Here is a 15,921-nt window from a genome sequence, read left to right on the forward strand (position 1 = left end):
TAATGGCTTTTTATAGTTGTGGTGCACGCGCTTAACTCAGAGCAGGTCAACTCAGAGTTGGTTGAACTAACTCATTTCAGCTGTTCTGTAACCGAAAACTCAGAGTTTCCCATCTCAGGGTAAGTCAGCTCAGAGTTCAAGTTTTAACTCAGAGTTGGTTGAACCTCCTTATTGAAACAGGCCCCAGATATACGCTTAACAAACATTCATTGCAATTTGACAAGTGTGTGTCGGTAGATCCTGGAACACAAACCTATTTACAATGAGCAAATATTGTCTGACGATAAACATTCAGTAAAATTTGACAATGTGCGGTAAAGTAGATTTTATGGACATTCGTTAGACATTCGATCTTTTCTTCAGCATTAATTGATATGTGATGGCTTAATAGCATGGATGATGCTGTATCTCGTTACAAGGGTTGGTGAATAAATTACAGGTGGTGTGACATCATCAGGTCACATGACCAGGAAGTTATATAGATTTGTATTTTTCAAAAATGCATTAAAAATCATAGACAGTGAAAGAAATGGACACAGACTTCAACACCATAGACTTCAACGGAGAAAAGTGAAGTCAATTAGAAGCACTCACTTCCTGATGGCTGAGCTACTGCGCAGACTCAAACTGAGCTCGACGACGTAGATGTGACGTGAGCAGCCCGTCTGTCTTCTAGTAGCTGTGCCAAGAGAAATCTGAATCATTCCCTTCAGAAACTTGCAGAGACGGAGAGTGTGAGTAGGAGGTGTCCATGATCTAGGAGCAGGAGAAACTTTTGCTAAGTTTTCTGATTAATTATTTAGTCATTTTGCCTCCACGTCCCCCCGATTGCCCTTGAGCTTCTCCTCCTGTCCATACGGTAATCTCTCTACTGTGCTACAGAGAGTCGCCTGGTTATGACGCAATCGTTAGCCTATTTTTACAAAAAGTGCTTCTACAGGGCCATAACGTAAAATACAAGGTAATGGAGCCTTTTATACATATTCGTGTTTCTTTAGAAATAAATAATGGACAAATAAGTTCTTTAAACGCCTCAAATGTAAAGTTATTCGCTGTGACACCAAAATGAATGGGAGTCAATGGGATGCTAACAGCAGGTGGGGGTCTGCTAATCAATGGCGGTGCCCGGGGAAGCTTCAGTTTTTTCTGAAAGATTACCCCCTTGTTAAAAATAGACGAAATAACATTTTCAAAATCCAAGTTGTGTATGTGTTACAAGGGTTAGTGAATAAATTACAGGTGGTGTGACATCATCAGGTCACATGACCAGGAAGTTATATAGATTGGTATTTTCACTGGTGAATCAATGTTGAAATGCCGGCTGGGCTGCTTAACATCAGGAAGTGAAGTGAACCTTGGTGGAGCTCATATTGATTCTTCACACACGTGAGTAGATGTTAAATCTATAGGGTCTCCAGTCATGTATTAGTGTTCATAATGGTCATAGTTTTATATGACACTTTTATAATTTTTCAGTTGTGTTTAGTATGTTGACATTGGTGTTGTGTTGGTGATCGGATTGATTAAATGCCCATACACACGCCATACCAAGTGTGCCTAAACACACACACTGTCAAAACTAGCACTGGAAGTTATTTAAATGTGATCATTTAATTATGAAAAATTGCTACGGTAAAATAATCTTATGAAATGCAAGTGACTGTATTTTGATCTGCCTGTATTGTTGAGAAGTGGGTTAGTGAAGACGTTAGGAGCTCAAAAATGACAGAATGCTAGTAAACAAAATTGCTTATTTATTTTATTTTTAATAAACTGTGTGTAACAAATGTGTTCATGTGTTCAAATAAATTCTATTATTTTTATTTATTTTTTTTAACTATAGGGAGCCCTTAAAGGTTCTCTAAGCGATGCCGGGAGTCATAACTTCTTGTTGACATTCAAATTGTTCTCAAACAAAACGGAGGCTAGCTAGACCCTCCCTCCTCCTCACCCCGTCTCCTCCCTTCCGGCATAAAGGAAAGTCACTAGTAGTCACTACAAACAAAGTTAAGTTTTACTGATACTTCATTCAATGTGTAATGTCGCCAAGTTAGAAAAATGCTTTTATATATTGCAGAACAGAATGCAGAAAAAGACAAACATTATCTTAAAATCGTTTCGCCACCTGAGGTTATAATTATAGCTCCCATACAAGGACGCAATAATAGCAAGATAACATTAGCTTCGCGTTTCCCAGTGAGCATAAACAACGGCGGCGGCGTAAACAAATTTAGTCAAAGTTGTCAACAGCCTATAAATGAACATTCAAATTCATAACAAACAGTGAAAACAATCAGTTCACACAAATTGTGGCCCTACTGTGAATTTGCTTGATCATTTACAATAGAGATTGATCGCTAGCTGCTAGAAACATATGTTGTATTCACCAAAGTTAACGCTAACTGCATAGAGTAGTTCTAGCTAATTACATTCTTGTGTTGGTTTGACGAACATGAACGTCAGATTAGAAAGAAATATGGATTTACCTGTCCAGCAAAAACAGAGCAACTGAATGTCGGATTGGAAGCCCTTCTGCTGGCAGAGTTCTCGCCACCTTTCGAAGGTTTTTCCGATGTAAATTCGGTACTTCGTGCGTTCCTTATCCTTGTCCCTCTTCTTTGCAATTTGTTCATTGGAATGTCGTCTCTTTGGTCGTGTTTCGTCCATAATTCAAACTTCCCTCTTCATGCTTCTCTCTCCTCCACACTCACTTCATGTGTACGCGCACTAACCCCCCAAACCCCGCCCTCAAATACTTCTTTCCAGTGATTGGCTGGAGCACTGTTTGTTGTGTTTCGTGGTGCGGGTGAGCCCAGTTTGTTTTTGTTGCCGTTTGTGGAGCCTGTGGTGTCTAGAGAGACCGCGTTTTTTTTACAGTGTGTTCAGGTGACAGGCAGCGAGCGGATAGTGAGGAGATGTTTGCTGTATGTGACAAAAAATGTTTTGGCCTAAAAAACGCGTGGCATCGCTTAGAGCACCTTTAATTAAACATTACCATAATATTAAAGGTACCAATTAACAACAGAGCTCAAATTATTGAATTCAGCTGGTATTTATTTTAAGATATAATAATCAACACTAAAAAAAAACATGTAAATTGCACATAAGGCATTTTTTATATCTGGTACTAAAAGTTGTTCTGGTATAGTCCTTCATGACAACTGTGAGGGGGGTGAATTTGTTTATCTCATCCGTTTAAATTATATTAAGCCTTAAAGTTCTGCATAATTAGGGGCGTGGCCACTTGAGTGACAGGTGGATTGCTGTCACTCAATCTGCATAATTAGGGGCATAATTAGGGGCGTGGCCACTTGAGTGACAGGTGGATTTGTGCTGATGTCACTACTAGCCGTTTGTCTGCTGTCTGTTAGCCGTTACGTCACCTCAGCTAAACTACCTCTGCCCATTTTCGGTTACCCGGGAGTGATGGCGACGACCGGCTCCGCCCACATTGGGTTTCAAAAATGCTTTTCAGAAACCTACAGGTGACGTCACGGACACTATGTCCATATTTCTTTACAGTCTATACATCCGTATGAAAGGTGCGTTTCTTTTTGGCAAGCTTTATCTGTGCGCTTGAGCGCGGAATACACACACATTCCTCCATGCACCCAGTATATATTTAAGCAGCCTAATTAAAGTAATATTAACATGCGATTAGTCGGCTAATTGCTTAAATGAATGACTACTAGTCGACTAGAAAAATCTTCAGTCTTGGCAGCCTTAATCAATACATTTACTTAGTTGACATTATTTAATAAGTAATTAGTTTTTTCCAGCTCTTATACATTAAATTAGTTGAGTTAACATAATTAGTTGATAAACTAATAAAATGCAGATTAAATTGCTTGTTCCTGTCACCACCACACAAAGCACAGTTTTTATGGTGACAGTCCGTTATAAATATGAAGATTGTTTTGTATCTTGAATATTTTATTGTATCTTCTACTATAAAGATGGAGATTGACATTTTGTTTATTAAAAAATAAGCACTTTAATGTTATAAAAAATGATTTATGTTCTGATAGATGTGTTTTGACTACTTTTTGTATAATTATGTCTAGGTAACAAAGATATATTAACAAAAAATATTTCAGAAGGGCCTTATTAATTAATTGTGCCTGGGGCTCGACCTTACAGTTTTTCTCGATTGCTTAAACACATTTCTTGAAACTATGCCTCGTATTCTCAAAACTATAAACACAAATCCATAACGTCTCACCCAATTCCCCAAACATCCTATTTTCAGGTCAAAATGAAGCTCTACCCATACACAAAAGAAATATATTTGAAATATATTTTCAGAATATATTTTGGAATATATGCAAATATTTGAAATTGGCCCAATAAATATATTTCACACTTAACATCATATATTTTTGTTATATTTCAGAATATATTTCAATGTATTTGGAATTTATGCCACATATATTTTGACACTTTTGGGGACCCATAAAGAAAAACATACATTGAAATATATTCTGAAATATAACAAAAATATATGATGTTAAGTGTGAAATATATTTATTGGGCCAATTTCAAATATTTGCATATATTCCAAAATATATTCTCAAAATATATTTCAAATATATTTCTTTTGTGTATGGGTAGACTCAAAACCATTCACTCTTGCTGAAAAACCAAACTTTGCCCTCAGACAGGACACACAAGCCATCAGAATCACACACACTACAACATAGTCTAACACACTGGTGCAATAAATTCAAAACAACATTTCCAAAACTGGTAAGTTATGTTGCTTGTGGTTCCCCCCTCACAAACCTTTTCACATGATGAACACAAAAGACACAACCAGTGGATACATTGGCACATTTTTATTCATACACAGAAAACACACACACACACACACAAAAAAAAAAAATCCTGTTTTTTTTTTTACTCTTTTCTTTTTTTTACTCTCTCCTCTATTTTTTTTTTATATTTACTTACAGTATGATGTATGTGACCAACATATGACAGTAAAAGAGCACAAACAAATCATATTCTAATATGGAATTCGAATTGTACTGGAATGGTAAAGAGTGTTGGGACGTGACAGGAGGGCCTCCACTCAAGGATACAATATGATGGATACGTCTAAGAATGTTCCACATATGGTATACCATCATTAATATCATTCTGGGAGTCGAGACTATAAAGGAGAAAGGATGCCCTCCCTTCACTGTCACACTCTGTGTCACTCTGTGTGACTGTACGACTGGTGGCCTTTTCTTGCAAGAAAATAAACCTAATCAAAGACTATTGGAAATGTTTGTCTCTTATTCAGTGATAGAATTTTGTTTGCCTCCACTCCTCCCTGAAGGTTCTCGAAGCGACGGTAAAACGACTCAAATTTGGCCTTACTCGTAGCCCAGCCTCCCTCATAGTCATACCATTGACAAAGACATGGGCAACTAGAGTGGCTTGAATTTCATCTGAGACTGCTTGTCTTCTTTTCCTTGCCCTTCCTCCTCCTCATTCTTATCCCTCTTCCTTCATGTCTTTCTGGATCCATTGTTCCAAAACGCAATAAACTGATTTGGGCCCTTTTATATCTATTGAAGGTTCTGATTGATGTGTGTTAAATTTTGACTCTTAGTGTTTCCACCTGGGTAATTGTGTGCTAACTGAGCTGAAGCTGTGCTGACTTGAGTGAACAATTTTGAATGCTAGTGCTTTATACATGACAACATGGTCTAAGCCATGAGAAATGAAGGGATTTGTGTGTAGAGTTTTGCAGTGACAGTTCAACAAATCTGACTCATGTGTCAAAACAGGGAATAGTGTTTATAGTTTAGTGAAATGGGTGTGCTTTTTGATAAATGGCGTTATGTTTTTGAAATTTTAGTTCAAAAGCCTGGTTATAGTGTTTAAGCAAATGAGAAAAACTGTAATGTAGGTTCACCTCTGCATGTATATATAAGCTGTGTAAAAGGCAGCAGGTTTAATTCATTTAATTAACAAAATATGTTTCCTTGTAATATATAGAGAGATGGAAAAATCTACTCCACTGACAGACTAGATGCAGAGGAACATCATGGAAGAACCTTCTATTGTGAATATTATGCTGTTGGGCTTGACTGGATCAGGAAAGAGCGCTTCAGGAAACACTATCATAGGAATTAGAAAAACATTTAAAGAAGATTTTTCTGTGACCAGATTCTGTCAGTCAGCACAAACAGAGCTGGATGGACAAACAATCACAGTGATCGACACTGTAGGACTCTCTGATACATCAGTGAAGATCACAGACGCTCAGACTCAAATAGAGCAGATGCTTGCTCTTCATAGTGTTGATGTGTTTCTGCTGGTCACCAAACTGAGTGAGATATCCACAGCGGAGTATCTTAAAGTTGTAAAATGGATCAAGGATAATTTTGGAGCAACATTCTTAAATCACTTAATAGTGCTCTTAACTCACGGAGATCTGTTAGACAGTCAAATGGAAGATTATCGTTTTCATGTTTTTAACAACAAAAATGAAGATCGATCTCAGGTCACTGAGCTCCTGAAAAAGATTGAGTCACTGAGGATAAAGAATGCAAACAAGAGATACACAGAACAGGACTATAAGGAGACGCAGAAAGCTCTTCTACTCAAGAAACGTACAGCAGGAGTAGTATTTGCATTAGCAATAGCAGTGGGAGCAGTGGGAGGATATGCAGTAGGTGAAGAAGTAACAGCACTAGCAGCAGCAGCAGGAGTATCTATGGGGGAAACTGAATTCAGTGAAATACAAGTATCAATAATAGGAGCAGCAGGAAGTACAGCAGCAAGAGTAACGGCATCTATGATGGGAACTGAATTCACTGCAGTACAAGGAGCAGTAATAGGAGCAGCAATAGGAGTAGCAGCAACAGGAGTAGCAGCAGCAGTGGTAGTTCTGGCATTAGTAGCAGTGGGATCTGGAGTCTATTTTTTGGCAAGAAATTATAGCTCTTAAAGGGGCATTCCACCCATAGGAACATTGTTTTTATTGAAAGTGGGTCATATATGTAGTCGAAATGTCAAATAAATTTTGAATTTGGTGCCTTCGTGACCGAGGAAAGACAAAAAATAACTTCAGGACGCATTTGTATGAAAGACAACAACTCCCACAATGCACCACATTGCACAGCTCCGCAAGCCACTCCCACTAATCCAGAACAGCACATATCTGCCTATAAGAGAAATCACTCTTCCGTCTACAAGGCTAGCTACCACCAGAGCTTGAAATTCATTTCACACAAAATGTCTAGTTAGTTATCGAACTCATTAGTGCATTACTCCTCGTTTGCATTTCTTTCGAAAAGGTGAATTATTGCATGGTACCTGGATGTTCAGTCAGAACATATGCGGTGCGAAACTAGGATAGTTCTCAACACAAACGTCCGTGTCCTCGTCTGATTCAGAGATTTCGTCTTTTGTGATTTTCGATTTTGTGTTCGTAGCGGTTCGTAGTTGCATAGTGAGATCACCGGCGCCACCAGTCCGCCCTAACTCGAGCCAGTCCGGGCTCCTCGTCCGCGGCAGGCAGGTCTTCTGCCTCGGCTGCTCTTCGCTATAATGCGGCTTGTAAAGGTAGCCACAAACACCTGATTCAAGCATCAGACTTCCGAAATCCTCTTCCTCTATATCATATTGAGCACTCTCCTCCGCTATTGTCATTACTTTACATCTGTCTCCACAGCGCCTGTTAGCTTAGCTTCAAACAAGATGGAGGATATTGCTTTCAGTTTCAGAGAGTAAAGTCCCACTCACTGATCTGTAATAGGTCTGTAGCGTGAGCGGGTCCCGCCCCTGGGAAAGATGAGGAACGAGTGTTGTAGTCTCAACAGAAATCCCCCCCTCTTACACTTCCTCCGACAATGACGCAAAATCACGATTTTTGCGTCATTGTAGGAGGAAGTGTAAGAGGTAAATAACGGATTTCTCCCGTCTCAGGGGAAAATGAGAGAGTGTTGCACAACCATTCAATAGTATGACTGGGTTTCTAACAATGCAAAGCTTAATGCTAATGGGTGGAGTGTCCCTTTAAGTAGGATCTGAACCAGTCTAAGACCGGACCTGATAGACCGACCCAGATCTGAAGTCGGTCGAGTAGAATCACGTGATCAACGGTGTAAAAAGCAGCACTCAGATCTAAAAGATTATGGATTACCAAGTTTCCCAAATAGAGTCCCAAATAACTTCAAGGCTGTTTCTGTGCTTCGCCTGGAAGCCAGACTGAAATATCTCTCTAAGTTTATTGGTGTTGAGATAAGTTATTAAACTGTATGGACACTATCTTTATAATTGTTTTGCCAAGACAAGGTTGATTAGAGAGATTATGGATATATATATAAAACTAAAACTAACCCCCTCCCATGATCTGTTCACTCTAAAGGCCTCATTATACTTCTGCGTCGAACTCACGCCGTAGCCTCTACGCTGTAGGCAACGCGTTGGTTTTCATTTATACTTCTGCGTAGTTGTCCATGCAGAGGGAGCAGAAGAATAAATAGGCCTTAAGACACTCCAACATAACAGATAACAACGGATAACTTGCTTTGATGACTTAGTAAGCAGCAATTGATTGATATTTACTTTGTACAGTTAATGATTAGCACTAGCACCTTACATTGGTATTTTTTTTTAATTATTACCGTGTAGGTATAGGTGTATATAAATGTATGTATGAGTACATGTATAGTTGGGGTTTTTTTTATGTTTAAGTGGAATATGGGTCTGGGGAGGAGGGAGGTGGTGTGTTGTTCATTTAAGTTCATAAAAAAAGAAAGAAAAAAAGACATTGTAAAAAAAACTAAAACTAATTAAAAAAAAATTAAAACTGTAAAATTAAAATAGAAAATAACTAAACCTGACATATATATATGTCTACAAATGTCTACATGTTGTATCTGAATGAATACTGAAGTGACTGTAGGACCCAGGGGAAACGGCTCATTTGCTCCATATAGAGCTATAAGGCCATCTAGTGGCAGGAGTCATGAAATATCATGTATGTATGTATGTAGTTTAATTTTAGTTAATGATAATAACCTCAATGCATATATAAATCAAAATCTATTGCGATATCCTCTCACAGTGTGTGTTTCTCTGCAGGATTCACCGGCGGCTTCATCGGGACTCCAGCAGACATGGTGAACGTTCGGTGTGTATTGAGTGGTTTGTGTTACTGATGTGTTTGTTTTTTAGCTCATCTGGTCTTGTGTGATTATTTCATGTTGTTTATGTCTTCAGGATGCAGAACGATATGAAGCTTCCTGCAGAGCAGAGGAGAAAGTGAGTGTGTCTCGATCTAAAAACAGTCTTTACACTCCAGACAGTAATCATGTGATTTACCTGAATCATTTGTGTGTGTCGCAGCTATAAACACGCGCTGGACGGACTCTTCAGGGTCTGGCGGGAAGGTAAAGCACACTTCTGGATCTCTGACTGTCATTAACCTCTGTACATGTGTGAATGTCTCTCTCTAAACATGCTCTTCTCTCAGAGGGAACCAGGAAGCTGTTCTCAGGAGCCACTATGGCGTCCAGCAGAGGAGCTCTCGTCACTGTCGGACAGGTGAGGAAGCAGTGCATGATGGGAGGATATCAAATATCTGTTACTGATTATCCTTAAAACATGTAGAATTGAGATTTACCCCAAAACAAGTGCCTAAAGAGTATAAAGTCAATCAGGGGCTGGTTTTCCTTCCCTCGGGTCATTTTGACATGGATTTATTTTATTTTTTTATTAAGTGTTCATCAGAGAGGGCCAAGACCCCATGACTTTTGTCGCACTTGAACCACAAATACAGAAATAAATATAATGGTTTTGTGGAGTTTTGTGATTGAAATTTAGTATTTCCCTCGCGGGTCAATTTGACCCCTTAGGAATGAATGGAATGCGAGGAATGCTTCAGTTCACATAGAAAATCCTAAAATTGCTCAAAATTCAAACTAAAAATGCTCAAACTTTACCAAAAAATTATATTATAATGTCTACATGTTGTATCTGAATGAATACTGAAGTGACTGTAGGACCCAAAGTTAATTTGCTCAATATAGAGCTATAAGGCCATCTAGTGGCAAGAGTCATGAAATATCATGTTATATTATTATTATTCCACAAGAGGTCAGCAAAGACACCCAATGAAAGATATTTTGAGCTGAATTAAAACGTTTAGGCATGAAATTGAGTTATTTTGAATGTAAGTTGAAAGAATGTGAGGAATGTGCTTAAATTACTATTTATTTATATTGATTCAATCTAGTAATTTAAAGGTAAAATATAAAATAAGAAAAAATCTCCACAAAAAAAAAGTGCATTAAAAAATAGAAAAAAATATTATCAAAATGAAATATAATGAGCTTTCTGGACCAAAAAAAAAAAAAAAAGAGTATAATTTTAGGGCTTCAGGTCATTTTGACCCATGAGGGAAGGATGAGGGCATGTACCAGTTTATGATGATGAAATGATACTAAACGTGTGTGTGTGTGTGTGTGTGTGTGTGTGTGTGTGTGTGTCAGCTGGCATGTTACGATCAGGCCAAGCAGCTGGTGTTGGGCACAGGACTCATGGGAGACAACATACTCACACACTTCCTGTCCAGCTTCATCGCTGTGAGTACTGGAGCCTCTGATTGCTCAATCATAGGATATCTTTGATAACTGATAGTTATTGGACAGTGTTGGTTATATTTGCTTGTAGAAGTGTAATTGTTTTACATTTTAACTTTTTCCTCACCATTGAAATTTCCGTGTTTCCGTGTTCTCACTGTTATACGGTAGGGGGCGCTATTACACATCTTCTGAAAGAGAATCTCCTGATCAAAACACAGGAGAAGCAGCAGAAACATGCGATCTCATATGCAAGCAGATGAAAATGTAAAATAATGCGATCATCAACATTAAACAGCATATGAATCAAAACTGCCTAATGTTACTGAATGAAATGTGGACCCAGGAAGAGCTTTAGGGGTGTTGATGGACTATATACACACACACAGTCAAACCAAAAAGTATTCAGACACCTGATATAATTTTTGATATTTTTTTACTAGTGTGTGCAGGACACTAGAGTTCATTTATGTAAGTGAGGAGAGCAAAATAAAGTGAACTGTGACATATTATACCCAAATATTCTTCACCAGTAACATTTATAAAAATTTGGGACCAAAAATGATTCATACACTTTGAGCTGATCATGTTTTGCTGAAGTGTTTTTTCTTTAATTGCTGATGCTCTATGAAGCATTGCTGTAATTGGTTGAGCTAAACTGGTATTATCTAATTGTGTAGTTAAAATTAACAGCTGTCAGATATTCAACATCATTCATTTATGAGACAGTCTAACAGAAGGATGGACAAAACCAGTGAAATATCAACTGATTTAATAACTCTTGAGTTCTTCTCATATTTTATTACCATTTTCTAAACTATAGCGAATAAACTGTGATAATGTGAGAAATGTTGAAGGTGTCTGGATAAATTTTGGTTTGAATGTACACATAAAATTTTCTGTCATGTCATGTTTCTCTCTTCAGGGAGGTTGTGCGACGTTCCTCTGCCAGCCGCTGGACGTCATAAAGACGAGATTAATGAACTCGAAAGGAGAATACAGAGTGAGCTTTCCCTCTCTCTCTCTCTCTCTCTCTCTCTGATCATTGTTTCATTATGTTTATCACTAATTAGTAATATTTGTTTGTGTATATTAGGGTGTGATGCACTGCCTATCTGAAACCGCCAAACTGGGACCACTCGCCTTCTACAAGGTAAATTATGACTAAATGTCTTAATCATTAGTTAACAAACAAGTATTCATTACTTCAGTGAGCTCATTATATCTGCATTAAATTATTACATTGTTTAAATGAATACATTTCTCGCTAACTGTGATTTTGTATATGTACATTTCTGAAATGCATAACTTAGACAGTTTCCTCTGATAACAGACTCTAAACTGTAATGTGGACTCGTGTATTTGCTGTAAAGCTGCTTTGAAACGATGTGTGTTGTGAAAATAATTGCGAATTGAATTGAATCATTACTGATGGTTTTGTGAATCGTCTGACAGGGTTTAGTTCCGGCCGGGATCCGCCTGATTCCTCACACCGTCCTGACGTTCGTCTTTCTGGAGCAGCTGAAGAAATACTTCGGCATCCTGGTGATCAGCTGAACTTTGACCTCTTGACCTTTCCCCTTTGGCCTCCTCTTGAAGCTGCGCTCACTGCTGTATTCTTTCTGGACAGTCTCTCTCTTTCTCACACAACACAGTCATGATAGACGTCACACGCCGAACGTAACGAAAGAGGACTTCATCACTATCCGAGTGCCAAACCGGGACAACTGGACTCACTGAACTGGACCTTCTGGGAGAAGACGACTGGACGCTCATCCTCATCTCTTCAGGGTGAGGTTTAGATCATAGATGTTATCTATCAGGATAGATATGTTTGTAGATTATGAATGAATTATGATTCCAATTTTTTTTTTTTTAAATGCTGTTCATAAATACTCCTATTGCAGATGAAGGGATAATTCACCCAAACATAAACATTATCTCATCATTTACTCGCCTGATGTTGTTCCAGACCTGTAGGATTAGGATCTCTTTTTGTTTTCTACATAATGTTTTCCATTTAATAAATATGTATTGTTTCCTTAAGGTGAGTAAATTATGACATTTTTGAGTGAACTATTCCTTTAAGACATAAAATGCACACACAAAACGGTCCATATTTACAGTTTTAAAGTTTGCATGCGATTTGTATGAATTGTGTTTTAATGATACAAATACTGTATTTTCAAAGATCTGTATTTGACACTGCACAGATATGTTGCTGAGTTTGATTGACAGATGTTAATTAGGGTCAGGGGTCACAGAAAACCTTCAGAAATAAAACGAGTTTTACTTTATAACCAAAATGTGCAGCATCAGAGGAAAAGAAAACAAGAAATGACTGACTGATGGGGATCCAACGGTTTTTTTGCAATGTGAAAGACGATTTGTCGATATATTTCCGTTCTGTTCATCTCTGTTTGTAATAATTCAGCAATCGACACGCATCCTGCATCATGACAGAAATGAGCCACTGTAATTCCTGCAAATGTGCTTGTAGTTTTTTGTGGTTCAAGGTAATGGGGGCATTTAATGAATAAGTTGCACAAATTACTTATTATTACTAATTCAGTTTCACGGTTTGGTCCTAAATTTCTAGATTTATCTTAGTGTTTTACTTGAACTAAGCATGTAACAACAGACGTTTGTCACATATTTACTTAACGTTTAAACTTAATATTTTAGATTAAGTTGGTAATCTACCATATTGGTATATGCATACAGACAGTTTAATGATTTGACACTAAGAATGAAATCTGAACACTGGAGAAGCCTTGTTTACCTGTGACCAGTAGAGGGCGCTGTGTCATCCAGTAAATGTGTGTGTGTGTGCGCTTGTGGGAAGCGTTAAAGGGATAGTTCACCCAAAAATGAAAATAAGCCCATGATTTACTCACCGTAAATCCATCCTAGGTGTAAATTACAATATTCTTTCAGACGAATACAATCTGAGTTATATTAAAAAATGGCTCTTCCAAGCTTTATAATGGCAGTAAATGGCTGTTTCTGTTTTGAAGTCTATAAAAGTGCATCTGTCCATCATAAAAGATGCATTGATAGATGGATAGATGCACTTTGATAGACTTCAAAACAGAAACATTATAAAGCTTGGAAGAGCCAGGACATTTTTCGTAGATCATACTCGTCTGAAAGAAGAATGTCGTATACACCTAGGATGGATTGACAGTGAGTAAATCATGGGCTTATGTTCATTTTTGGGTGAACTCTCCCTTTAAGGGTTTGCAAGTAAGTTTGTGTTTACCCGGGTACGAAAAAAGTTTGTCCACAAATTGAATTGTAATTTATGGTTTGGAAATGGTGTTTGTTGCTTGAACAGAATGTAATTTAGCTGCTCCCTCTATCTCGAAAAAAAAGTGTGAATTTGCAAACTAAATGAGAGATAAAAATGGTCTAAACTGAAATTTTGTCAAACGAAAATGGAAATAAAAGTACTAACACCAGAAAAATGTGACAGTTTTTCTTTAGCATGGAATGATTTGTATATTTATATTACTTGTATTTAACTCGCACATATCAACAGATCTCTCAACATGTTTGCGTTCTGGTAACACAAGCAATGATCAGATGCAGAAGTGCATAACAGTAGGCTACATGCCCTATGTTGTCTCATTAACTCGAAACGGGAAACTCACGAATATATGCATGCTTGTTACCAGGGCAACCAAATATTTCACACACCAAATAGTGCAACGCTGACCAAAATGCGACCAAAAATGCGGCTACATGACATTTCCCTACTTCTGTAATATAACCAATCACTGTCAGTGAAACCCATAGTAAAACCCTTGCAGTTTCACTTCAGTGTGTCGACAAGTGAAAAGGAGATTGATCTTAACACAGGTGAGAATTGAGTCTCCATTCATAATGGTCATAATCTGTAGGTTATATGATGCTAGCCGATTTGTTCAGTTTTGTTTATTGTGTTGATAAGTTTTATGTTGGTGATTAGTGATTATAGGCCTGGATATGTTACTCCACAGCCATTACACACATTTTTGCCTAACAAGCATTGGATGTTATTTAAATGTGAATAATAGGCAAAGTAATAAATAGTAAAAATGCTACAGTGACCTTTTTGGTTAGTCTTCTATATGGTGCTCAAGTCCACCTGGGAAGTCGTGTTTTAAGACGTCAGGTGATTAACTACAAAAAAAAATAAAAATTCAATGCCATTATATTTTGTTGTAAATAAAAAAGCCTGACGATGTCACTACTAAATATATCCTACTGTGAAAAGTTTTAGTCACTTTTGTAAACCTGCTGTAAATGAGGAGGATGCTTCCAAAAATAATGTCATAAATAATTGATCAATTCAATTCTATAAACTGAATTAGTTGTCAAAAAGTTTTTTTTTAAAACACTTTCAAACACGTCTGTGTGCGCTCAAACGCTCCCGTGCGTTGATCATTGTAGCCAATCACAGACATATATGATGAGCGCGTGAACACAATAGCCAGAGGTGTTTACGATTCTGCTACCGAAGTGGGTACTTACAGATGTCAAGTAGTCCAATGTCAAGTGAAGTCAAGTCATCTTCATTTATATAGCGCTTTTAACAATGTAGATTGTTTCAAAGCAGCTTTACAGAGATAAAGTATAATTTAAGGTAACAGAGATTGTTTTGGCTTTATAGCGGTTCTTTAATAAAGTTATTTTCCAGCTAAAGTTAGTTTTGATTGATTCGCTTCCGTCTAGGGATGGGACGATTACCGGTTTCACGATAAACCACGATAAAATGTACTGACGGTTAGTAATATCGTTTAAAATTTAATTATCATTAAAACCGTGTTTGATTATCGTGATTTTATATCCTGTTCAGCCAGCAACAGTCTGACGCAGCGGCAGCGCGCAATGTTATTTTTTATTCAAGAAGGAATTGCGGAAGGCAGTGACCGTGCTCGGGAGATTTTTCAGCCTTTTAAAATAATCAATTCTGAGGTGTGGTCATATTTTGGCTTTAACAAAAGTCCTGAGGGAAACTTAATCGAGGATGGTCACCATGTCAGCAGAACATGCACAAGAAGTCGCTGCAATAGGGGGGGAAACTTCAGATCTGCCGAGTCGTCTTGTGTGACCATCACCGACTGTTGTATAGCGAATGCAAGGCAAGTTAACTTTGACCTTAATACCAAAACTACGTCTGGGCAATAATTGGGCATAAAATGTTGTTTTAAGTTGAATTATTTTATATCAATCACTTGAAATAGCCTAAACGTGAAGCTTCCGCAAAGAAAAGTTCGCAGCAGGCTTAGCCAAAGACAAATAATAAACAAGTTCAAACAAGACTATTAAGAGTGACATTTAAGGGATAATAATT

The 15,921-nt window shown here is 37.7% G+C and overlaps 1 protein-coding gene across 1 annotated transcript; it reads left to right on the top strand.

Annotated features, from left to right (window-relative positions):
- Positions 1-8,908: 8,908 nt before the first annotated feature.
- Positions 8,909-14,746, top strand: LOC311077852 (mitochondrial dicarboxylate carrier-like). Its single transcript, XM_084106495.1, has 8 exons — positions 8,909-9,133; positions 9,223-9,264; positions 9,349-9,392; positions 9,476-9,546; positions 10,494-10,586; positions 11,509-11,586; positions 11,680-11,736; positions 12,039-14,746. The coding sequence occupies exons 1-8, from the start codon at positions 9,120-9,122 to the stop codon at positions 12,138-12,140; spliced, it is 501 nt and encodes a 166-aa protein (XP_083962621.1). The 5' UTR covers positions 8,909-9,119; the 3' UTR covers positions 12,141-14,746.
- The last annotated feature ends 1,175 nt before the right edge of the window (positions 14,747-15,921 follow it).

The sequence above is a fragment of the Abramis brama genome (genome assembly GCF_963993115.1).
Source record: "Abramis brama genome assembly, chromosome: 2".
Classification (NCBI taxonomy): Eukaryota; Metazoa; Chordata; class Actinopteri; order Cypriniformes; family Leuciscidae; genus Abramis; species Abramis brama.